The sequence below is a fragment of the Dicentrarchus labrax genome, unplaced genomic scaffold (genome assembly GCF_905237075.1).
Source record: "Dicentrarchus labrax unplaced genomic scaffold, dlabrax2021, whole genome shotgun sequence".
NCBI lineage: Eukaryota > Metazoa > Chordata > Actinopteri > Moronidae > Dicentrarchus > Dicentrarchus labrax.
This window is the reverse complement of record NW_026136709.1, coordinates 19495902-19520629: the sequence shown is the minus strand read 5'-3', so window position 1 is coordinate 19520629 and position 24728 is coordinate 19495902. Positions and strand designations below refer to the sequence as shown.

At 38.8% G+C, this 24728-nt stretch overlaps 1 protein-coding gene across 2 annotated transcripts in view; it reads right to left on the bottom strand.

Annotated features, from left to right (window-relative positions):
• The window catches only part of cnksr2a (connector enhancer of kinase suppressor of Ras 2a), a 51548-nt gene that overhangs the window by 20186 nt on the left and 6634 nt on the right, over positions 1-24728 (bottom strand). For both annotated transcript variants that reach the window (XM_051411190.1, XM_051411191.1), the window contains exons 2-9: positions 17734-17897; positions 16037-16239; positions 9768-9855; positions 9309-9350; positions 6736-6855; positions 4616-4675; positions 4245-4313; positions 2221-2367 (exon numbers count right to left, since the gene is read on the bottom strand). In XM_051411190.1, coding sequence (XP_051267150.1) covers positions 2221-2367; positions 4245-4313; positions 4616-4675; positions 6736-6855; positions 9309-9350; positions 9768-9855; positions 16037-16239; positions 17734-17897 — 893 coding nt within the window. The remainder of the gene's footprint in view (positions 1-2220; positions 2368-4244; positions 4314-4615; positions 4676-6735; positions 6856-9308; positions 9351-9767; positions 9856-16036; positions 16240-17733; positions 17898-24728) is intronic.

Below are 24728 nucleotides of genomic sequence, written 5' to 3'. Positions count from 1 at the left end.
TTAGATTGCTATTAGTTATAATAACTGTTGAAGCCAATATGGGTGTTTTAATGTCTTGGAGAAGTAGTATCTGGGCAGTTGCACTCCAGACCAGTAGGGGGCAACAACATGGTTACAGTGTTGGCTTTCACTATTACAACTGCAACACATTGCACCTGTTTGCATGGCCGGGGGCAAAACAGTTCCAGCAACTCAAACACAATTGCAAGATATCCACGAAAAGCAAGACTGCACTGAGTCAAACTTCACATCCACAGCGCTTCAAACTCCACCGCAACCTACCACAAACAGACATTTGCTTCAGGTTTGTGTTTGTTACGTAAATATCTAACTCAAGCCATTAATTTACCACAGTTGGCTACCTCAGCTGCTTAACTTTTGGAGTGTTTGCTGTTGATTAGTTACAACAATAACATTGTACTCGCCAAATGAATCATCACTAAAAAGAGGTTTAATGAGGCAAGAAACACCAGCAGTCATACAGTCATACAGACCCCTGGGTTGGATAAACTTACTTGAAGGAGGAAAACAAAGTGAGCGGTAAAATCATTACCTAAATTGTAGCTCATAAACATCCATCACAGTTTACAGATCAACTTCCCGCATCAGTTCTGTGAAATGAGGGATTGTTCCAGACATTTCGGGTTTTAAATTGGTTTAGATTCAACTGTTGTTTTTTTTACATCTTGACCACTTATTTTTCTTACCCAGGCAGACTTTGGTTTACGGATGGCGCCATGTTCCAGATCTCAGCAACCTTGTCTCCAATCTCCACATTATGTTTATACCAAGTGGCAACCTCTGTGGCTGAAAAATGAAGCCAACACGAAAGTAACAAAAGCTGCAGTTTCTAGAACAGCCACTTGAGGCTGGCTTCAAAAGCAAGTCAATCTCCATAAGGCCCCATGTTAAAATGCCCAACTTTACAGCACGAATAAAGAGTTTTGGTATCTAGAGCTAATTTGCCCTTTTGTGACAACTGTACAAGGGATGAATTGTTCTATAAGCCACCCATTTGAATTATATTAAAGCTTAAAGTTATGCAAAATTAAGAACATGGCCACTTTGAGTGTTGACTGTTTTCAGTACGCAGGCTCCACCCCTTTTCCCAATTTTGGATTATATCCAGGATGCCAAGATGGCAACAGCCAACCATACCAAGCTTTCAGAAACCTATGGGTGAGGCCATGGACACTACATCCATTTTGATTTATACAAAATATGTTATATTGGCTACTACAAATTTGCGGCATTAATATGTTTTTAAAAAAACATATCAACATAAAAAGGGAGCTATCTGCCAAGTTCTTAAAATATTGATGGTAGTTTCTGCAACATGTTATTTGACAGTGTGTTTCATGTGTTGTATTAGTTATCCGTCTGTAGCAAGTAAAGCACAATTAACATTTTTATGGTTATGTTTAGGCAGAGAGGAGAGTGCCTCAGGATGCAAAAGAACTTTGTACGCCCAGCATCCACCCCAAATGTTATATATATATGTAAATGTTAATGATATAGCGACCAACTCTGACCACCTCTTTAACAATGTTATTAAACCTGCAGTAGCGCTTTTGTCTTCGGAGCAGGAGAAACAGGCTGTGAACACAATATATATATTTGACATGGTGAACCTGTTAGCTACCTTACGGATGTAAGTCCAATAGTCTCTCTCTTTTAGTCTTTGTTGGTCTCCCCAAACTCCGACAACCACAACCACACTACAAAATCTGTCCAGCATTAAGAATGTGACTGGAAAAATAATTGCAAGTGAACATATTTGCAGGCACGAATGACATTGTACTGAATAATGAGTGTATTTAAATTAGTAGATAGGGTTGAAAAAAGTTGTAATAAGCCAAAAATTATCCTTCAAGAGTCACGACTGAAGTCATCACACAAAAGAAAACAGTAATGGAGGGCAGAGAGACTGCTTTCCTTCGCGTTTCCTCCTGATTGTGTAGATAATCAGTGTTAATTAGGGAGATACATTTCATAATTTGCCGGAGCACTGGGAATGTGGGTGGATGGTGCCATCAATTTTCCCTTCCCATTCATTCCAGTTTGTTTCAGCTGGCAAACAAACCCATGCTGAGCCACAGTACTCTGACCTAATTACACGCTTTGGCTGCAGTCGTACAGGGAGAGTGGGAATACTGTGGGGAATTATGTGGGCCAGTGCAGTGTTTTAATAAAGTCTATAAAAGGTAGAGCTGGTCCCACCTGCAGAGCTAGGGGTTTCCAGCGCATGTTCTTCAGCAGAGCAGGAGCAGAGCTGAGTGTGCTCTGTGGACGCTTCTTCAGGGTCAGGGACACAACCCCTTTATCGGCCCTCAGCGAGCCGACCAGGTTACGTAACTGCCAGCCCACCTTTGAACGGGAGACAGAGGGTCAAAGCACGCACTGAAATGCTGGCAAGTTATCATCATCTGGATAATGAACAACACAATCACAGCATTACATTTATATTCAGCCTGCAGTTTGAATTCGGTCCACGTCGTGATTGGATCTCGCTTGTTGAGCCTTCTGTGCAAGGCAAGTGGGTGTGGAGGTGGTAAGTCTATCTATAGAGCTTTCATGTGATGTAACCTGCCCTCAATTTGAAAACAAACGCATCTCATCATATATTTCTCTACATTTTTAGCCACTGTTTTCACAAAACCATGCCAGCACTCCTTGTTTGTAGGGCATCTGTGAACAATAACCTACTGTATACAAAAATAAAAATGGCTACTATATGGTGTGCTGTTCAAGGCCTTTTTAGTTATCTGTGCTTTGTGTGGAGATACTTTCTAACCACTATCTTAATTGCATTTGTTCAGAGATCTGATCATAATGCGAGAGGAGGTGCAGAGAAGGTTAGAGGATCTGATTACACTAATTGCAATGCGTGCTGTGTGCATTTGCACCTTGTAAAAGTAAGGGCACAATCTGCAGTATAGATGTAAACAGACCGGTTGCCCTGCCACAAAAATTCAAGACACATAATTGCAGCTGGCTTTAACTCCCAATTTGACTGACAGGTCTTATAATACTCGATAACACCTTGTGAAAAAAGGTGGTACATCTCAAGGGGTTTATCCTGACACCTCATAAATTGGAACAGAGATTAGAAAACACTAACACTAGATAGCAAAAAAATCTTAATGTAAAGTTACTGTTCATATGATTTCTGATGATATTAAACTTGCAATAACTGATTTTATTTGTCAACTTGAGAGCAGAGAGACAACCTGGGAACACAACACTGTTGTACTTTTTATGTTCAATTAACTCTCTTTAAGCTCTGGTTTTGGTCTTCACCAGCTCCTGGGGGAAATATCTGTCTCTTTAGCTACTAAATGCTCCACTATGGTTACCAGTTAGTCTCTAAAGGTACCTGTCCACAGGATCAGTAATTTCCACACCTTCCATTCAATGTCTATATGAGCAGCGGTGCAATGCATTCTGGTAGTGTCACAGTGCATTTCCGAAAGACGGGGCGTCACGCCAGCTGCACCTCATTTGCATAAAGTAGAGGTCAAGGCTATATTTGCTTTTATGTAATATTTAAACTAACTGTTGTCGATCTAAAATGAAGACAGATTCAGCAACTTCCAGGCATATTTTTGTAATATGAGAGACAGTTTCCAAATGACGGGCCATGTTGGTCTGTTTTGGTAATCCCGGAGCAGCAAGCTCCAATAATGTGCGGCCAGAAGTCAAGTGCTGGAAGCCCTGTGGACACTTACCACTATGTGTCTGTCTGCTGTTTGGTGCAGAGTGGGAAGTATATAGTGGGTTTTTAATTTGATTTTGGCTTTGAAAACAGTATGAGAACTGTAAAACAGTAAAGTTTCAGGCCAGAAAAACCAAAACAATGAGCTGAAAGACGTTAAAACACTCTGCATAGATCTTTGGATTCATCATTATGAATGACCTGCATTCTTATCCTTAAACTATTGATTATAGCAGCTTTAAGGATTTGTTTACATCTGCAATATCTGTAAAAACAGGCATATGTATTATTAGGATCATTTAGAAAATGTATAGGTCAAATTATTACGTTACATACATTATGTACTGTAAATATTTTTAAAAGACATTAGAGTCCTTTAATATGCATTTAACCCTAGCCATTTAAGATACTTAGATTAACTCATTATGTTGGTTTCAAGATTATTTCAGTACAATAGAAAATCTGTAAATGAACACCTGAATAAACACAAAAACATTTATTTAGACCACATAGGACCACACACACACACCACAGTCTGGTGATTGACTTGAATGACTTCATCTCCCGCATGGATCTTCTTACAACGGTCAGCTGGAGACTTCAGAGACAGAGAAGAGAGAGACAGAAAGGGAACAGACGACTATGAATTGATCCATGAATAGTGGTGTGGGCAACAAACTGTACTCCAATACGCTATAATATAACAGAGGGAAAGCCTTGCAGAGTCATCCCTATGGAATCTGATATACTGCTATGGATCTGTTATAAGAATCTTCTACATCCTTCAAACCCCCGGGCGTGGTGAGAAATCCACTTGGTGTTTGTGTGTCACAGATAAAGCTAACTTCTTGGCTGTAGTTTGGTGTGTGAGTGTATGACAATGAATAGTGAGCCTCTTACCCCTTCAGTAGTTCCTGTGATCACATGGAGGCCATCATAGGTCGACTTGATGTACATTCCCTGATGGACAGAGGGAAGAAAAAGGTAAGAAAGTGGCTTTTCTTTAGCATCAAAGCCACTTCTAGGTTTACCTTTCAACAACAGACATTTTTCACAGAAGCCCTTTTGACATAAAATAGTAGGGTGAACACCGGTAACAGAACCTTAGTTAGTATCATTAGTAACACCCATGTTTACCCTACTATCTCATGTCAAAATGACTGCTGTGAAAAAGGTCTATAGAACCAATTATAGTGTTTGTTCACACTAAATAGAGTGTTTGTTTAGAGTGAACGTGTTTTCTTATATGAGTGTATTCATCAAATTAATCAAAGAAAGAATATTTTATGCTTGCATAACTCATTAATAACAACACTTTCATTAACTTTGGTCAGAGTTGGGCCACACACTAAAGAAAAGGACAGCTTGAGTTTACCCACAACTAGCAGTTAAAACCACAAATCAGGTGTGACTGCAATTAGCCGCAAACTGGTGAGGCAGTGTAGGGGTGTCTATTTCAAAATAACATTTGATTTCTCTGATTCACAGTTCTCGCTACCGGCGCTCCCTCTCCTCACCTCCCTCCTATGTCTCTCAACCATTGCCAATCCCTTTTGCTCCCTTTCTGACTTGCAAACCAAATAAAACTTCTTGGTATTGCTTACGCTGCAAGCCAGACGAAGCCAGAAACACTAGTTTTTAGTGTCAGTCTAATTAATGTGCCCAACCTGTACCTACAAACTGAAAATGAGATGAGCAGTAGAATATATGAAATGTTAATCAAATAAAATCTGACACATTAATTTAACAGCTGTAGCCTTCTGTACTTCAGGAACTCCATACTTCCTGATTCAGAACGATGAATAAAATGTTTATTTAAAAGTCAAAATTTAACTGTGAGACTCTTAACATGACTTAAAATGGAACAATCTTTGGCTGAATACAGACATAAGCTGCAGAGAGCACATTAACCAGAGCCAAACTTTTCTTGTCAGCTGTTACTGAATTAATTAGCTGCAGCTGATGTTTGTCATTTAACCCAGCGACAGTTGGCAAAAAAAATTGAAGTTGCTACCTATATGTTTTCCACAGTTCTTTGCTAATAAAAATAGATTTGTTAGCAGCAGAGCTTAACAAATCTAGATATTTTCCCAACCAGGAGCCAGGTCCAAATTGAAAGCTGCTATCATCTCTGTTGGTTTTCACTTTCTTACTGTGTTGGAAATGTGATTCATCACGCTCATGCTAAAAGTAGTTTATGCAAATAAGACCATTATAAGGCACTTTACATGTCATTTCCTATCAAATAGCAAATGTTGCATTCGTGCAAGGGTTTTGGTGAAGGAGGGCACGATGATAATTTGTACCGCTTCCAAGAGTCTGACAGGAGAGTGTGAGTATGTGACTGATAGACAAACTACACAGATGTGTAATTTGCATTGTGCTTTAATTGTATTATGTTATGTTATGTTTCACTTTAACAAGCGATAAGGCTTCAAGGATGAGGACTATCGTCTCCTTTGGATTAACAGCATGTCAAAAAGCAAAGCTAATGGAAAAGGGAGAGTCTTGTATTTGTAGTCTTATATGTGGGCCAATACGATATCAGACCCTGCTAATATACATGTAGTCATTATCTAGTGGAGGAAGAATCCAATCCAATCCAACTTTATTTGTGAAGAAGTACTCAGATATTTTACTTAAGTAAAAGTACTAGTACCACAGCGTTTTCAGCATCAAAATGTGCTTAAAGTACAAAAAATAAAAGTATTTATTATGCAGAGTGGCCCAGAATCGTTCTATATTATATTTTGTATTATCAAAAAAAAGAATAATATAAAATATTATGATCAAATAAATGTAAAAAAAATAATAAAGTAAACAATTGCACCGTGCTTGATTAAATGTTCGTAGTTAGAAATCATGCCATTATACACATAGAAAGATTAGCAAAAAGAAACAAATACAACATGAAATACACGCAAACAAAAGGGAGAGTACCAGTTAACATCATACTAAAGCCCACACTTCCACACACTCTCACACACACACACACACACACACACACACACAGTCATTACCAGGCCTTCAGAGGGTTTGATGTTGGTAAGGTGAACCAGCTCGAGGTGGGCTGACTGAGATACCAGCGGGTCTGATGACACACACACAATGTGCTCACACACCTCCGACAGAGTTTTGCACTACAGAGAAAAAGAAGAAAACGAGGGAATAATACACAGAGCTTTTATAAAATAAAAGCAATGGTGTTTTATTAAGAAAACATCGTGTACACCTTGTGTGTCTAACAAACATCTTTTCCTTCCTGCTTCATGTCACTGCTTTTGTTTCTTTATTAGAGGTTTTATCTCTGGCTTTACTGAGAAAATAAACATATTCCCTCCAAACGGTTGATAGAGGACGACACTGTTAACACAGCTATGTGGCTTATTACTGGTGCTTCCTATAGCACGTTAAAGGGTCAGTTCACCTAAATTACACAGATTTTTATAATTACACATTTTCTCACTTACCTCAAGTAGTATCTAGATTTTGTGTTATTTGTTCAGTCTTTACAGATATTTGTTTCTAAAATAAAATATAATGAAGGTGAATTTAATTAAAATTGTGGTATCCACAATTGCATTGAAAAATTACATCTAAAAAAGATTAAGAGCTACATTTTTTGCAGAAACAACAGAAGACTCCATACAACACGCTGTAAAGTACAAAGTAGTCAGAGTAAAAACTGTGTATATTCTGGATAATCCACAGCCGTGGACCCCAAACTTTATCAAGAAACATTCACAAAAGACATAAATCTGCTACTGACAGTGAATTTAAGAGCTTAAGCACAGATTGTATAAAGTCTGTCTGTCTTTATATACTTTACAGTTCATGGTGAATACATTTAACCTAACGTGAATCTGAAAAAGCACTCAGACTCAGACCTTGTTCACAGCAGACATTTGGACTTGTCACAGCAGATGAAGCACAGGTGGAACGAATACAGTTAATGACGGCTCCGTTCCAGCAATTACTGCAATGCAGTGTAGTAATTAGTGAATGTATTAATAACACCTGTGTTTGACAAGTCCAAATGTCTGCCGTGAAAATGGACAATTAAACTTTAGCTGACCCCCTGAACCTCTGGAAAGAGATCTACTAGAAGTAAGTTGAACCAACACAACCCAAATGAGCTTTTTCTCCATCTTGCCAAGAGTTCAATGAGAAGATTGATACCACTCAAACAAAAGAAGTGGGGTCAACTAAACTCAAATGTATTTTGATGATGGGTGCAGACCTAAAAAAAAAAAAAAAAAAACCACAAAGTAGCAAATAAAGTTGTCAGCACTTCCAAATAAGTATGCAAGACCTTGTTTCAGCCCCAGGCTTTCCTCCAGGTTTCTGAGACATTTGTGGGTGTGACTCCAATTCAACAGTAGCCAATAACATACTGATGATTAACAACCAGCTGATACACGTCATCAAAATAGCATGATTAAAAAGCTGTACTATGTACAGGTAAGAAATATAGTAGTAAGAAAATGTAAGTCATAAGAATATTACATTCTGTCCTCAACAAGCAGATAAGTGACCAATTGATTTAAAAAATAACAATAACAGATGCATACTGTATCTACGTGTGTTAACTCTTCATGCACTATTTTAAGATCAATACCACTCTCCTCATATTGTTTAAACCAGAATTACATGCAACCAGTTCTAAAATGCCATTCACGCCAGCCTCCAATTTGTCTGAGAGTCTGACAGTGACGACATGCCCCAGTAACACAGGAAGTGTCAACAAACCTTTGGCAAAATGGCTGCAAAATCCCCGTCGCTAGTACTGTAGTTACGTCTATGCTAATGCACTCTATTAAGGAGCTAAAACTGCTCCAAATACATGATACAATAAAAGTAGATCATTTAGGTCAGCAGTGCAATAAGTTTTCCTTTTTCTTTCTTTTTTGCCAGTATTGTGAATGCAGCATAAAGTATGGAAGAGGAGGGGAAGAGTTAGCATAGCTGTTTAGAAATAAAGATACAAAATACAACTAAATGAACACATTATGTATATATACTTTTTTCAAATCAGTACATAACCAAAAACGTTTTTAAAAAATAATTTTAGGTTTTTGGGAGCATATTGCTGATTGTCTAGCAAGCTCAGGTTGACGACTCGGGAAGTTCCTGTGCCTTGCTGTTATTGTCGTGTTTTTTAAAAGGACCAGTGTGTAAGTATGTAGCTGCAGATCGCAACTTTGAAAAACGCAAAAGCCCCTATCCAGAGCCAGTGTTTGGTTTGTCCATTCGAGGCCACTGTAGAAACATGGCAATTCAACATGGCCAACCCTGCTCCCTCTGTAGATAAGAATGGCTCATTCTAAAGGTAACAAAAACATAATGATATCAATCTTTTCATCCAACTCTTGGAAAGAAAGCAAAAACAGATTTCCCAAAATGTCCCCATAATACTACAGGTTATTCAGTTGAGATTTATTCAATTATTCAGCTGAAGATTGAGTTTCTGTGTTTGTGGAGCATCGTATGAGTGGGTATGAAGGGATGTGAGGGAAAAAAAAACAACCCGACAGGACGCTATCCGTCAACACAGAGCAAATAAGCGACAGCTGGACGAGGAAGCAGGACTCACCACATGAAGGATTTTGTTCTCCGTCTCAAACACCGTACAGTCCTGGGGGAAAAGCAGAATTTAATGTAGCGCGAGCAGAACATCCTGTCTTGCAAAAACTCAAAAACACACACCATCTCAGTGCTCACGCTGCTACTTCTGTATACTGTCTGGGCCTCACATTACTGAACCCTACACCTGCACAGTCTATACCCTCGCAGACAGAAAGTACGCCCACACAAACAGACACATTTATCTTTTATTTATACACACATCAGTCATACAAAAGACAGACTGTAAGGACATAAATAGCAAAGAATCGAGTCTCGCTCAAGGATGCAGAGAGCAGAGTCTGAGGCTGCTGCATCACACCCACACACATCGTTTCTTAGGGGGATATGACAACCATAGCAGAATACGAGCTATCAGGCTTCAAAAAAACACACACACACACACACACACACAAACAATTCCACACACCTGCTGTACAATGGTGGTGAGCTCCAGGCAGAGCTGAATGACATTATTTCGGGTTACTGAGTAGTCTGCCACTGCAGCAAAGGGAGACCTGGGAGGAACAGATAACAAACCAGTATGTCTTGAAATGTTTCTGCTGCATTAGATAATGTACAGAGGAGACGGACAGGAGCATTGTTAGAGAGACAGATAACGCGTGTGCGCGTACACAGGCACACACGCTTTATAGGAAGTAGTTTTACGACTCATTCATGAATGAATCTTTGATGTTGGAGGAGCGTTATTAATCAGAGTCGCATTTGCAGTATGACAAACTAAAAATGGAATAAAGTGACAGACGACTTTAATTAGAGAAAAATCAAATGTTCCTTTCACTTTAAATTTGTTTGTTTGCATTGTTTTTGCTATAATATAAGCCCTTATCATGGACGGAATATGTTTAATGAAGATTGTGATGTTGTGGTTCTCAAATAGCCTGTACTTTAGTGTTATATAGGGTTTCAACAACGTTTTTAGATGAATTAACTATTTGTTTTGTCTGTTAAATGTCAGAAAATGGCAAAAAAAAGAGCCCTAGGTGGCATCTTTAAATTGCTTAGTGTCACGATCACAGGGTGTCATTGTCATTGATTGGCTGCCACATATCAAGAAGGCGGGTCGTAACTTGTGGATGATAACCTCTTGTTCCTGAAGTATTTCGGTTTAGTTTACATCTGCATCCATATGTTTTGTTTTTTCAGTATTTGTTGAGGCTTGTTAGTAACTCTCTTTGTGGTGAAAAACCTAAAACCAAATAATTTCCCCAGAACTCACTGTGCTGTGACACCAAGATATTCCATTTACAATCATGTTAAATAGAGAAAACATGATGCGGATGTTCGGCATTTCTGCTTGAAAAATAAATCAATAATTAACTGATTGATAAGTGTTTTTAGTAGTTAACTTTAAAAAGTCAAGACGATGGACTTTTAGACAATGCAAAGTTTGGATTTGGGATTTGTCATGATACTGCCAGTGGAGCTATAATAGGGTGTTGCCTCAGTGGGCTGTCACAAAATTGACTTCCAGCGGAATAAATGTGCCTCTGCAACCTCATTCATAAACTGTGCTTGATAATGAAAACAAATCCTACAAAAATAATCAGATTTATGCTCACCTAAATGCAGTCCTCTATCTCTATAAATCTGAAACTGCACACATGCACAGTCCTCATTTATAACCCCATTAACTACTACAATTACTCAACAAGATTAATGTCCAACATTGTCCTTCAATCATTTGAAGAAAAAAAAATTCAAGCCATTAAAGCAAAGTGTGAAACTCTTCAGATGACTGCAGAGTCTCAGACCTGCCTGTATTTCAGAGGTCATCGCTCTGGTGTGACCAAAAAGAGAAGCATCCAAGGTTGAGGATGAGCTGAAAAATAAGGGAACATTTTGAAAAAACACTGTAGCTCAGAAATCCAAACCAGTACAGGTATGTTGAGGGGACACTGGAGAAAACAGCCCATGACGCCTGGCTTCTTTAGAGTGGAGATTCAACTATAATATATTTTCACAGAGGAAAGAGGACACAGCTCCAGTGGATGGATGAATGAAACTGCATTAGAGAACAGGGTAAATAGGCCATTGTGTTCTGAGTGCACCAATTTAGACACCTCACACCGAAAACTTGTCTTCTCAAATCCAGGTTTTGGAAACAAACAAGAAGAAAAGAAAAGCTTTTAGCTCTGGCTGTGCTTTTAAAAAACTGAAATAAACTGAGGAGGGTTATTAGACCACTGTGGATTTATTATGCTACTACAATCAATTTTCAAAGTCTCCCACATGTTTGCATGCATAATCAGAGTTCCCACAGAAGTGTGCGCATTTTTCTGTCAAGTTTGATTCTATGAAAACCTTTTTTTTTTTTCCTGTGAAAAGAAGGTTTTAAAAAGGTTTGTGCAAACACGATGTTTATAAATGAGGCCCCAGGAGTACTGTAACATAATAGACTATTCAGGTGTGAACAAGGTGTTAATGATAAGGAACACGCTGCAGCTAATCGGGTGCCTACACACACACAAAGAGACATCAAAACTAATGCATGCAATATTACCCATATACAGCAAAGTCATTACAATAACACACACAAAGACGCACACCATTACTTTGCTTCATTGTTCTAAAGACCCAGATTAAAATTCGGCCACAGCCTCTAGTGTATGATGTATCTGTGGTGTGTGTGTGATTTGGGTCATCAGTATTGAGGCTGTGTGCTATATATATGCAGGACCTAAGGCTACACAGACTGTTTGCTAACTGCAACCCTCAAACAACACTCAGAAAATACTTTTTTCCTAGCTCAGAATCTAGTTGCGTGAGGTGAAAGGCAAATACGCTACTTTATGCTGCTAAAAACTTTCTTAGAGTCATGACTCAGTCAAATTTGACCACACGGACGTGATACACATATTTTTTTATATTTAGTGTGACTTACACTTTCCGAGGATATCATTATCCAGTGTCCATCACAAATAAACATCCGTGAATGGACTTATAAATCATAGGAAAAAAGATGCTCCTCATAATTGCAGAACTTGCCTGAGAATCATCCCGTTTTTAAGTTTTCTTCAGTATCAAAGTAATCCAGTGACAGTTGTCTGTACATCAATGGGCACACTGCAGACAAGAACTGCTAACAACTAATTCGGCATACTTTGAATGCTAATTTGAGAGGAAAAAGGTAGTAGTTACTGCCAACAGTTAATTCCTGCAAATCCAAAAGCGAGAGAAGAGTTACCCCCTAAAGTAAGTAAGACAAAGTAAAATAAAATAAAATATAACACTAAAATGTAGCAGTATACTCAAAATCCATCTGAAAATTACAAAGGGTATTAGCTGCAAAATACAGTACTTGTGTCCCCTGTGACTGACTGACTGACATTTATTAGATTGTTATGATGCATCAGTGTGTAAGCAGCAACGTATTGGCTGTAGCTGCTCGAGGTGGAGCTAGTTATAACTACTTATATATAAGTTCTTTAGTTTAGTCCAGTGGTTCCCATCATAGTGGTCCTCCAAAGGGCCATAAATTAAATCTGAGGGGCCTTGAGATGATTAATGGGAGAGGAGCGACTTTTTTCTCCACGCTTTACTTTTTTTGTGAAGTACTGGAGAGTTTTACCTATTTTGGCCTTGAACAGTTATTTAAATGAAACCATCTACAAAGTTTAGAGAGGAAATTGCTCTTGTGACTTGTGAAAGATGTAACAAAGGGCCTCAATAGACTTTTCTGTAAGGGGTCATGAGTCAGAAAGATTGGGAGCCAGTGGTTTAATATTTAACAATGCTTTGTATTTTATGAGGTTATCCAGTGTCTTCATGTAATCTAAAACGGAACTAGTAACTCTAGCTGTCAAATTAATGTAATGGAGCAAAAAATACATTATATCTCTCTAAAATGTGGCAGAGTAGAAGTATAAAGTAGAATGAAATGGATGTCAGAATTGTACTTAAGTGCAGTATATGAGTAAATGACTGATTCTCCTAAAACCAGCCAACCCTATCCACCATATTGTGATCAAAATTTAAAGTCTACTCATTCACTCCATTGGTTGAAAATAGAAATACAAAAAAAGACCACCACTGCATTTTGAAGCTATCAGCAAAATACATCACACATAAACTGTAGTCTCTAAGGCCATGTTATTAATTCATGGGTAGGTGCTTTCAGATGTGCATATAAAGGAGAGATGAAGAGTTCAAAGAAAGAAATACAAATTTCAGTCATCGTGGAAAAATAATCATATTTTTCTCCCTGATAGTTTCAAAGAGGAATGGTTTGCCTTCTGCACAGTGTCGACTTGATGAAAATGATGTTTGTCACCACAGAGAAAGAGAACAGCATATATATATTATATACATATTTTTGGAGGAGGAGACATCAGGGTATCAGAGGCAGGGAAAAGATGATCTTTGCTGTACACACACTGTTATTTTATACATGAAAAGGTTGCAGAATGGCTTCTCAAGTCATTTACAGAGAAACTAGAAAGTGCAGTGCATTTGCTGCCTGAGTGCTGAACTGATGTTGCACTTTCCCTCCATCCCTGCGACGTCTAATAACTAGCAATCAGGCAGAGATGAAAGTTCAGTTTTAACATGACTTATGCTAATTTGCTGCTGTTGTAAACCTTTTAGGAAGGAGTCATCTTGCGGGTATTAGTACAAGACAGAGTGTAGCCCAACATGCTTGGAAATCCTAACCTTTTCCACGTCGTTAGGGTCCATTAATGAATTCAACCTATCCACCACGCAGCTCTTATTTCAATAAGAAATTCAGCTTGTTTTACTCGCTCATTTGTTATTCCTAGGCAGGAGAAATCAATTTTAGGGGGGGGAGATTTCCTCGAAATAAAAGCTCGGATGGCATGTTAAATTTATTAGCGTGCTCACACAGCTGGAAAATGCTCTTTTCTTCATGTCTGGTATGTGTAATATGCAGGATAAAAACATAAAAAGGGATCTTTGACAATGACCACGTACTTATGTCTCAGAAATGGAGAATAGAGAGCATGAAGCTCTGCTGAGTCTATCCCTTTCTCAATGTCGCTTTGCCATTTACAGTTGCATCATCGTGCGTGGGCGAATGCGTGTGCGCTTGCATAAGTGTGTGTCAGTGCGTGCGGATGTGGGTGTGTGTCTGGGAGTGTGTGTTTGTACGAGCGCGTGGGTGTTTTCTATGGGTCTGTGTGTGCTTGTGGATGTGGCTATATGCTTTTGTGTGTCTAGATGGCCTAAGGACAGATGTGGGTGCCCGGCATTTCAAGAACCGAATGTCAAAGACCTTTAGTTCTGTATCTGATGCGAGTGTCGTGTGCAGGGGATCGAGTCGAGTCATGAATAAATGAAGTGACAGGGAGAAGAAGAAGAGAGCGAGGGGGAGACAGAGAAACATGCTGAGAAAAAGGTCTGACATTATTCCTTCAGAAAAAAAACATATTTCTCAAAAGATGTCAACAACCGACAGCTGCAGGAGAGTTTATGTTTTGCAGATTGGAGCTTTACTTGTGCAAACAGAGAAAATAGGTTAGAAAAGTTTTACTGGCGCTGGATCAAAAAATTCGACAGAGGGAAGATTTATAACTCTAGTTTCCACATTAACTATTATATACATGACGGATCCAAGTAATAATTTTGACGTCTAGATTAACTGATTACACGTTTAGTCTATAAAATGACAAAAAAATACTGAAAAATGTCCATCATAAATTCCAAGGGCCCCAGGTGACATCTTCAGTTGTCCGTCCAAAACACAAAGATATTCAGTTTACTATAATGGAAGACTAAAAAAAGAAAATTATCACATTTGGAAACCAGAACCAGTTAATTTTTGGCCTTTTCTACTTAAAAAAATGACTTCTATGCCACTATGTCACTCCACTTCAGACAATATGGTGCTATTAGTTTAAGTATAACACTGTATGTGTGTATACTGCTTGCCTTGTAATTTTTCATTTAATTGCGCTTGTATAGTTTATATTTTTATTTCCATTCTTATTTTTATTTTTCATACTTCTATACTTATTTATTTGTTATTTTTCTGTATTTATCTGTACTTGCTGTCTCCGTGCAGCTGCAAGACACGAATTCCCATACTGGTGATCAATAAAGGCTTATCTGAAACAATTAATCAATGATTATTGTTTTAAAATATTTGCCTAAAACATTGCCATAAAAGGACCATAAATATTCAGATTTAAAAACATGCACCGACCTTGCTGGCAGTTATATCTACATAAAATACAATATTAAAACTGATACGATGAATTCAGCTCTTTCACAAGGAGCAATACACTGTTTGGTTGTATCTGGTTTCAATTGCTCATGAACCGCTGCAAATATAAAACAAAAGGTTGCTCATTTAGGATGGTCTGAGGTGATTACAATGCTCCAAAGTCAGAATAATGGAAGTTTTTCTTCTGTTCTTACAATTGTGAGTTTGTGAATGCAGCCAAATTATACCTCTATTATTGCAGCCTTTAATGGGCCCTTTTCATTGAAGACATTTAGACATGTCACAGTAGGGAAAGCACAGGTGTAAATAATAAAAGTAATGATGTCCGAATACCAGAGCCATTATTAATGTCATTAATAACACCTGTGCTTTTCCTTCTATGAAACATACTATGGTAATTCTGCACTATAAATCCAATCTGTTAACTCACCATCTCTGTGTACAAGAGAAACAAAGAGCTTCTCTGAGAACGTGACAGACAGTAAACACATTACCTGTCCAGCCAGGCTAGCAGGCTCTTGGCGGCGGTGATGAGGTCGACCACGGAGGTCAGAAGATCGTTCGGGAGCCGCCGCGAGGACCTGCTCTCCGATTGGCTGCTGCGACGGCGGCCGGAAATGAAGTTCTGCAGGTTTTTGGCCGAGGCGCCGAGTTTGTGAGCTAGAGTCCTGACGCTCTCCGTCTCCAGACCTGAGTTCTACACACACACACAGACACACACACATAAACAAAGATCAGCTGAACCTCCAGACAGTGAACCGCCATGAATACAGATTAGAATCTTATTTGTCAACATGTTTACCAGTTCTTCTTAAGGAGTCTGGTGCATATTAATGACTTATGTTACCCATCTGGTAGAGAGAAGGTCATCACACTGTTTTTGTATTTGAACGCCTTTAAATCTTTATTTATTCATACTTACAGCCAACCTCTACCATACAATAATGACAAAACAATGGAGGACGATGCAACATAAATTAACCAACTTCTTCAAGAAGGCACCGATAGTTCATATGCACACACTTTTGGCTTATCCAAATGTAATAACACTGTAATAATACTTTTTTTACCATTTAAATAGTACTTAAGGAAGTACTTTTAAGAGTCGTTCTGATCTGATCGGGGATCAGCAAGTACACGTCCCTGCACGTCTCTGATCCAATACCAAATCATTGTTTTATGAGCCAAGTCATACAATAATGAAGGCAATAAATTATATATATATTTCCTTTTCTGGTACTCTCCAAAGTTACAATTCTTTTTTTTGTGTGCGAGCCAGGTATAACATAAACTGCAATCAGCAAATATTTCATTGACTTGAAGAAGCCATGGTGACATATAAAAGATATAAGAATGAGGCTAGTTAAGACACATTATCTGGTTTGGTTTAGTTTATTTATTATCTGACAACCTCGCACAGTAACCAATAACTCTCTTACAGTCTTTGCAATCCAAATTATTGCAGGTTGTCAGTCTAGGGTGTAATTAAAGAATTTTAGTTGTATTCAGTTACCTATGCATTCATACAGATATTGTAGTAGTGATGGAAAGTTATAATAAAAGAAAAGAAAATCCATATATAATTCTATTTTATTGTATAGGAAATTTGGACATAATGTTTACAGCAGGATGCATGAGAGTTATAGTACAGGGCTGGAAACTGACTTTTTCACCACATTCCCAAAACTCAGACAGCAGCCACACAGATAAGGCTGCCTGCCGATGTGTTTGAAGACATTTTTTTGTTTATCTGCACCGTGAGCACAGACATCAGCCGATGCCGTTTATCTCGAAAAGCTAGACAATCGGCCCGACTGACTGATTAATCAGTCTATCCATCCAGTCAGTCTTTGTTGGAGGTTTGGTTGCAGGCTGCTAATAATGTATTTAATAGATATTTGTTTTTTGATTGATTTGGCAAAACCACAAACACAAACACATAGTTTAAAAAGGATTTAAAGTGCAATTTTGTAACTTTTTTTTCTTATTTTGTGATTGTGACAATTGGGAGATGCAATGATGCAGCACGCTGACAATTTACTTTCTGCAATCTATTAACATTGTGCATCCAAGCAGAACATGACTACATTAACAGCTGCGGCTGGAAAGATGGCTGAACTGAAACTACAGAACAAACACACACACACACACACACACACACACACACACACACACATACACACAGACTCACCAGAGCACAGAGCAAGTCCACAGCCTCCAGAATGAGCTCCTGGTGTCCGATGCGAGAGACTCCCAGCTCCTCCAGCTCGGCGTGGCTTATCCTCAGCAGCCTCTCCCCGCACACACCTCCGCGCTCAAACACACACACATATTGCTGCAAGCAGTCGTCCAGACCTGCAGCAAACACACATATTATTAGAGTTACTCACAATAAATACACTCAGATTTGTTCCAAAATGAGATCACGACCTCAGTGACGATAAATAAATCTTTTTTTTCTTCTTAGGGACTGAGAACAAAATGTGATGTTTGTTGTTGATGAAAATATTTCTTCTATCAAACTCCTCTGCACACAGTATCCTCAGCTGACACCACATTTTTTATTATTTGCTTATCATATATTATATGCTTTATCATCTGGATTTGCATTGCAATTCTTCTATATATACTCTGTCTATAATTTAGAGTTAGAATAAGTGTCAAAGGAAAATGCAAGTTGCCGTTTTTTAGTTTACTAGAAAACATTTTTTTGGCATTGGAAAACACATTATTCACTTGTTTTGAGAAAATAAGACTTTAAACCCACATAAACCTATGTTTATCGGACAATCTGGGCCAGTAGGAACAGGCTGTGATCACCTTTTAACTTGACTAACAATTAGTCACTTATGTACAGATCCAGCAGACCCAGAGCAACAATAGCATTCATAAGGAGTCGTGTTTCTGGCCTTCTGATGAATATAATTCCAATACTGTCTCTCCTTTTAGCTCTTTGGGTCTCCATCAACTCCTGGTAGTATTGTATAGCTGTTTAGCTTCTAAATGTTGCACTAAAGCCTCCACCAGCTAGTTGCTTACCTGTTATAGTGATAATTCTCTGTGGTGGTGGTTCAGTACAAGTAACCCCTTGTGCATTACATACATATCATTTAAGTCCTCACTTATATAAAAATATTGATTAGAGCAGCTTTAAGGACTCAATTTTAAACAGAAATGACATAGGAAGGAAATTTTGTTTTTTATTTTGTCACAATTTTGAACTAAGTAAATACTATATCTTATATGGTCTTTCACTGAGACTTCAATTTCATCTACTCTTCTGAAACACTATTATACTGCTACAGCGTGGTTACATCGTTGGTTGAAGGTGTCTATACCTACTATACTGCCTGTAATCATATCTGCTCCATGGCAATTATGAGCACACACGAGGTAGATAGAAATTATGGGCCTGAGGCACAATCTCATCCGAAACACCACCATCACTCCTCACGACCCATCCACACTTAAAACGCTCTTCAATACATTTGCTCCCTGATCAATGACCAGTAACATCCCTACTTGAAATTATAGGTATCGGGCTGCACTCCAGAAGCACTAATCAGCTTTCGTTGCCACACTTTTCACTGGCGCTTTCTTTTCTTCAAAGTCAGCCTATAGGGAGGACAGATTTATTTTATTCTGCACAGGAAAATGTTAGACACATTTTTACGTATCCCTGTTTGTCTCAGATAATACAGCAGCGGCTGTTTCATGTTTTTGAGACATTTCAGCCTGTTAGCAGTTTTGTAGATTTTTGCCCGACGCAGTTTCAAAACCACATTAGGATGAGGTAACAGTAAAATGCAGTTTGTTGTGAAAGAAACAGGAGGGCCACAAGAGGCCTTTTAGGTTATCTTTATTTTTAACGTAAGGCAGAAAACATTTTGTTCCACTGAATTTATGAGCTCAATGTGTGACTTTGAGACCTGTTTCACCATGAAACTAGAGCAAATAGAGACAGAGAAAGGAAGTCAGACATTGCCTGTTTTTCTCTCCCACAATGCTAAAGGAACTGATGAAGATAATCAACCATATTTGGACTTCATGGCCAAAAAGCTTTTCAACCCACAATTATACCAAAGCTCTCAACATCACTTTAGAGGACCATGCCAGTGTGATTGCACATTTTAGCACATAACTGCAAATCATGTATTCACAGCATTTTCGCTGACCATTTTCAAATGGTTTTTATGTGTACAGATTTAGATTTTCTAACAGCATATTCGTTTGACAGTGCAGTTCCAGACATCAGTAGGTTTCCATTAATTTCTCTAAAGCTTGAAAATCTACTTATCTTGTAATCCATTACAGTAAACATCTAGTCTGCACTAAATCTTACATTGTCATTGCAAGGTAATTGAGAAGTCTGCATTGCATTACCCTCTAACAACAATGCAAGTAAACTGTGATGGATTACATAACTTAAGCAAGCTTTAAGAGTCTGGTCTGGTTCCCCAGTTGGAAGGACAACATTGTTTGTCAGAGCCAGACCGATATATCGGTTGGCCAATATTATCGTCCAATATCAGGCTATTGCAGACAGTATCTGTATTGGTGTATATGTTATCAGATATACGCTGATATTTTCCGGTAAATAATGTAGAAAAATGCTTGTGGTATCACTGCATAGTTTATCCAGCAGAGTGGAATGTGATTTACAAAACATGTTAAAGAATATGTAACTCAAATATTCCTTAATAAAGTTATTTGTTTAGGAAAACAACCTTTATTCAGAGTTGCCTTAAGTGTAATTTTCACTACCGTGAACAACTTATGTAAGCAACGAGGCAGTAGCAGCTGAATTTAGTCATTTATAAGGTGATAAAGTGTTGGTCACACCACAAAGTGACATTCACGTGTCCACGCAAAGAGGTGAGGTGACGTAAAGGGGCTACTCGCATGCTATCCGCAAACTTGCTAGTCAGCTTGGTTGGGCTACCAATGGTCAGTCAGTCTTTCTATTTTCTCTCTGCTGTTCTGTTTATTTCCCCCTGACATTTTATCCACCATTGCACACTATTTCATTCAATAAAAAGGTATCCAAGAGGGAAAATAAAGCTATCCATCCTAATAAGCATACCCGTCAGCTTGTTGGCTTAGTTCAATCACTAACACGCATAATTTCACAGTTTATTCAAATCTGTGCCATTTACTCCTGTCTCAAACCATTGCCCTTTTGCGGAACAGTTACGCTGACGGAGGAGAGTAATTAATTGTGCAATACAGCTAATAAGCTACAGTAGCTTCCTCCATTTTGGACTCTCTGTCTCTCCGTCCCAGCACCCTCGAGCTTCCAGCTTGCTTTTGGTCAACGTGGGGCGAATTCGCGGGTCGCCAAAGTTGAACTGAGCGTGAAAGATTTGTGCAACTTTAAAGGACGTAAAACAAACTCTGTACCTAAAACAAGAGTCCGGAGACTGGAACAAAGGAGAAAATGGATGGGCAATCAGGCAGCCACCCAGGTAAGACTTTACTCTCTGTTGGATTGTGTAACATCTGTGTTGTGAGTGGGACGGTCTCTCTAGATCTGCAAGTGCGTGAGCGTGCAAGTGGGCGGGTGCGTGTATTGTTACTCTGTGTGTGTGTAGGTGTGTGTGTGTGTGTGTGTGTGTGTGTGTGTGTGTGTGTGTGTGTGTGTTTGTGTCGTCTGGCCTGGCCGAGTCTGCTGAGTCAAAGGAAAGCAGATCAAGACAGAGCGGCTCAGCTGCAGCCTCTGGCTCCCAAAACAATGACTGTATCCAGCTTCTAACCTCTTAACAAACAGCCAACTAGCAAACACTCCAAACACACATACACACACACACCTCTGAGGAATGAGCATTGATTTCCCCCGCTTCAAGTCCCCGCTTTATAATACACTCATCTATCATAACCACACTAACAAAGATGGGAGGGGGAAAAAAACAGGATGGGAAGAGTGCGGAGGAAGAGAAGGGGAGAAAAAAAGGAAGAAGGCAAAGAGGAAAAAAAAAAAAACTCATAAGCCAGCTGCTAAACAGCATGCAAACTATTTAACACACGCTCACACACCTACACACACACACACACACACGCACACACAAATTCCATCTCTCATCAGCGACGAGCAAACAGCATTTGTCGCTTTCTGCACCCTCCCATCGGTTCATCTCCTCCCTCAGCCACTACATCTGAAGTCTAGATGAAGCGTTCAGTTCCAAAATGCCATGATATATCGAGCTTGGAAAATAAGTAGATAGAGCCTGAAATGCATTAAAAATAAAAATAAAAAACGCATAATTTAATCTTTTAAAACGTAAATAAACAAAGCTTTTATGGTCTTGAAATGAAGAACTAGCAATCAATTTTGAAGATGAGGCATCGTCTTTTCACCATTATCTCATTTTGGAAGACAACTAGACAAATTGATTCCACTATCTGGACCCCCAAACACTTCAAGTCGATGAGCGATATCTCAGCTCGCAGCTTCCACTGACAAGCATGAAAGGGTTTGATAAGAATAAAGACATCAAATCGCTCACACTTGATTTGTGTGACTTCCGGCTTTATTATTAAATGAAGGTCATTTAGGGACACTTAAGGTTTCGGAGAAGCTGGAATGGTAAATGGACTGTACTTATATAGCGCCTTTCTAGTCTTCCACATTCACCCATTCACACACATTCATTCACTGATTGCAAAGCCACCAATTTGGGGTGCGGTATCTTGCTCAAGGACACTTTGACGTGCAGAGGGAGGAGCCAGGGATCGTACCGGCAACCTTCTGATTTTTGGATGAACCGCTCTACCTCCTGAGCACACAGCCACAGCCATCCCACACCAACCAGCACCTTTAAATCTTAATTAACAATAAATAAGTCTAATTAGTCTATTAATCTATACACAAACAAAGATTTAAACTCAACAGTTTGCAGTTTTAGGTGGAGATCTGATCTGACTGGCTTGCTGTTTGCTACTTACTTCGTGGCAATAGTGCTTTCAAATCTGAACCTACGGAGTATTATCACCTGAATCTACAACTCCTCTCAGCTTTTCCACATCGTTTCACCGTCCTGCCCACAACTTTATTGTTTTGGTTCACTCTCACTGCTCTCATAACGCCATGTTCTGACGCAGCAGGCAGCCATTTTCAACAAATAGGCTCTGAAAACCCACATTACATGCTCAGCAATGAACGTTTAGTGTAACGGGTGAACATAGTGGAGCATTTAGCAGCTAAAGAGCCAGATATTTCCCTCAGGAGCTGATAGAGACAAAAATAGAGCGATTATTGGACTTATTCACCAGGTGGACCGAAACACGACACCAGATGAATGATAATGTTGTAACTGCTGGATGATTAAATAAGCAACTTTTTGCTTCTATCAACTTAAAAGGTGATGATAATCCAATATAACATTCTGAAAGGGGCTAATACACTTTGCCTCATGCACTCCATCCACTTCTGGTTCGGGGCTGTTTTTCATGGGTTTGGCTTGATCCCTTACTTCCAGTGAAGGGGAATCTTAGTGCTAAAGCAAACACATTTTGACAGTAGTGGGCTTCCAGCTTTGTGGCAACAGTTTGAGGAGTACCCAAGCAACCCGATAATGCACCCATGCAAACAATCGCACGTGTACAGAAATTATTTTTCCCAGTTTTGGTGCCTGGATCCCCATCCTGCTGCAGCAACTCTGTACATGGGTCGCCAGCTCTACCATCTGAGCTAACTGGGCACCCCCATCCAAAACCTTTTAGATGAACTGGAACGTTGACTGGGAGCCAGGCCTTATCACCCAGCATCACTGATGTTTTTATGACTAAATGGGGGCAAATCCCTGCAGCCAGATCGCAAAGTTTTATGAAGAGTGGGGGGTGGTTATAGCAACAGATAATGCCCATGGTTTTGGAGTAAGATGTTCAGCACTCCCATATGGGTGCAATTTTCAGCGATGCAGTGTATTTTTACATTGCTATTTTTATTCAGGTAAGGGGTCTGAGCACGTTTTCCCGCTAATAGCGAGACTTGTGTGTTATAATGAGTGTTAATAGCAGCTGATTCCTAATAGACGTGAAGCTGATTAAAACAATGTTGGCTCTCACAGGCAAAGTGTTACTATTGCTGAGAGAGGGAGAGAGAGAGAGGCAGAGAAGCAGAAGGGGAGATACACTGTGCAGCAAAAGTTCACTGATAATCAGCATCGCTTATCACTGGCAGTGAGGGAGAGCGTGAATGCCCTGAATGCTGATGAGTCAAATTGTTAGTGACATGCACACATACCCACACAGGGTGAAACAGAAACTAAAACAGTGCTATACAGTTAATATATAGGCTACAGTGTAATGACTGCTGTACAGGATTCACTCTTTTACTGCAGTGGTTCTGAACCTTTGATGTCAGATATACCTACACGGCCCTGTTAGAGGAACTCAAGTATCAGCACTGCCATTTAATTCAACATTTCTGCATTAATTATATAACTATTTCATTGTTAATCCATTATTTTTAACATTTAACTCTTTCAACCATTCTCCTAACCAACAATTTATCTGTTAGCTTATCAACTAGGCTATCAGTTACTTTTATCTAATTATATTATATATTATATATTAACCATTAATCCATTACTTATACGTAATTATTTCATCTGTTTGTCCATTACTTAGCAAACTATTTTCTATTAACGCTGTCAACTGTAAATCCGTAAACAGTTTCAACTGTTCATCAATTAGGCTACTTTAGGTTGGCTAAGTATTAACCATGTATCCATTACTTTTAACTAACTATTTCAACTGTTGATATTACTTAAATAACTATTTTCAATTAAATCTTTCAACTGTTAATCCATTACTTTTAGCTGTTTCAGACATTTATCGATTAAGCTAAGTTTAAAGTGTTTATATTAAGTTTAGCTCTTTTTCTTTTGGCTATCTATTCCAACCATTTATACATTACTTTAAAATAACTATTTAAACTGGTAATCCATTACTTTTAGCTACTGTTTTACCATTTATCCATTAGCCTACTTTTAGCTAACTTTTCACTTGCTGACAGTTTTTCCACACATTTTCATTCAAATCACAATTTATATTTCTTTAATTTGTTGTAGCAAGTGCCCACTGACAACTGCAGATGCAACAAGTAGGCCTACCACTGTTCGAACTGTATATATAATGCTCAAATGTACCTGCTCACGCTTTTCTATAAATTGACCATCACAAGCT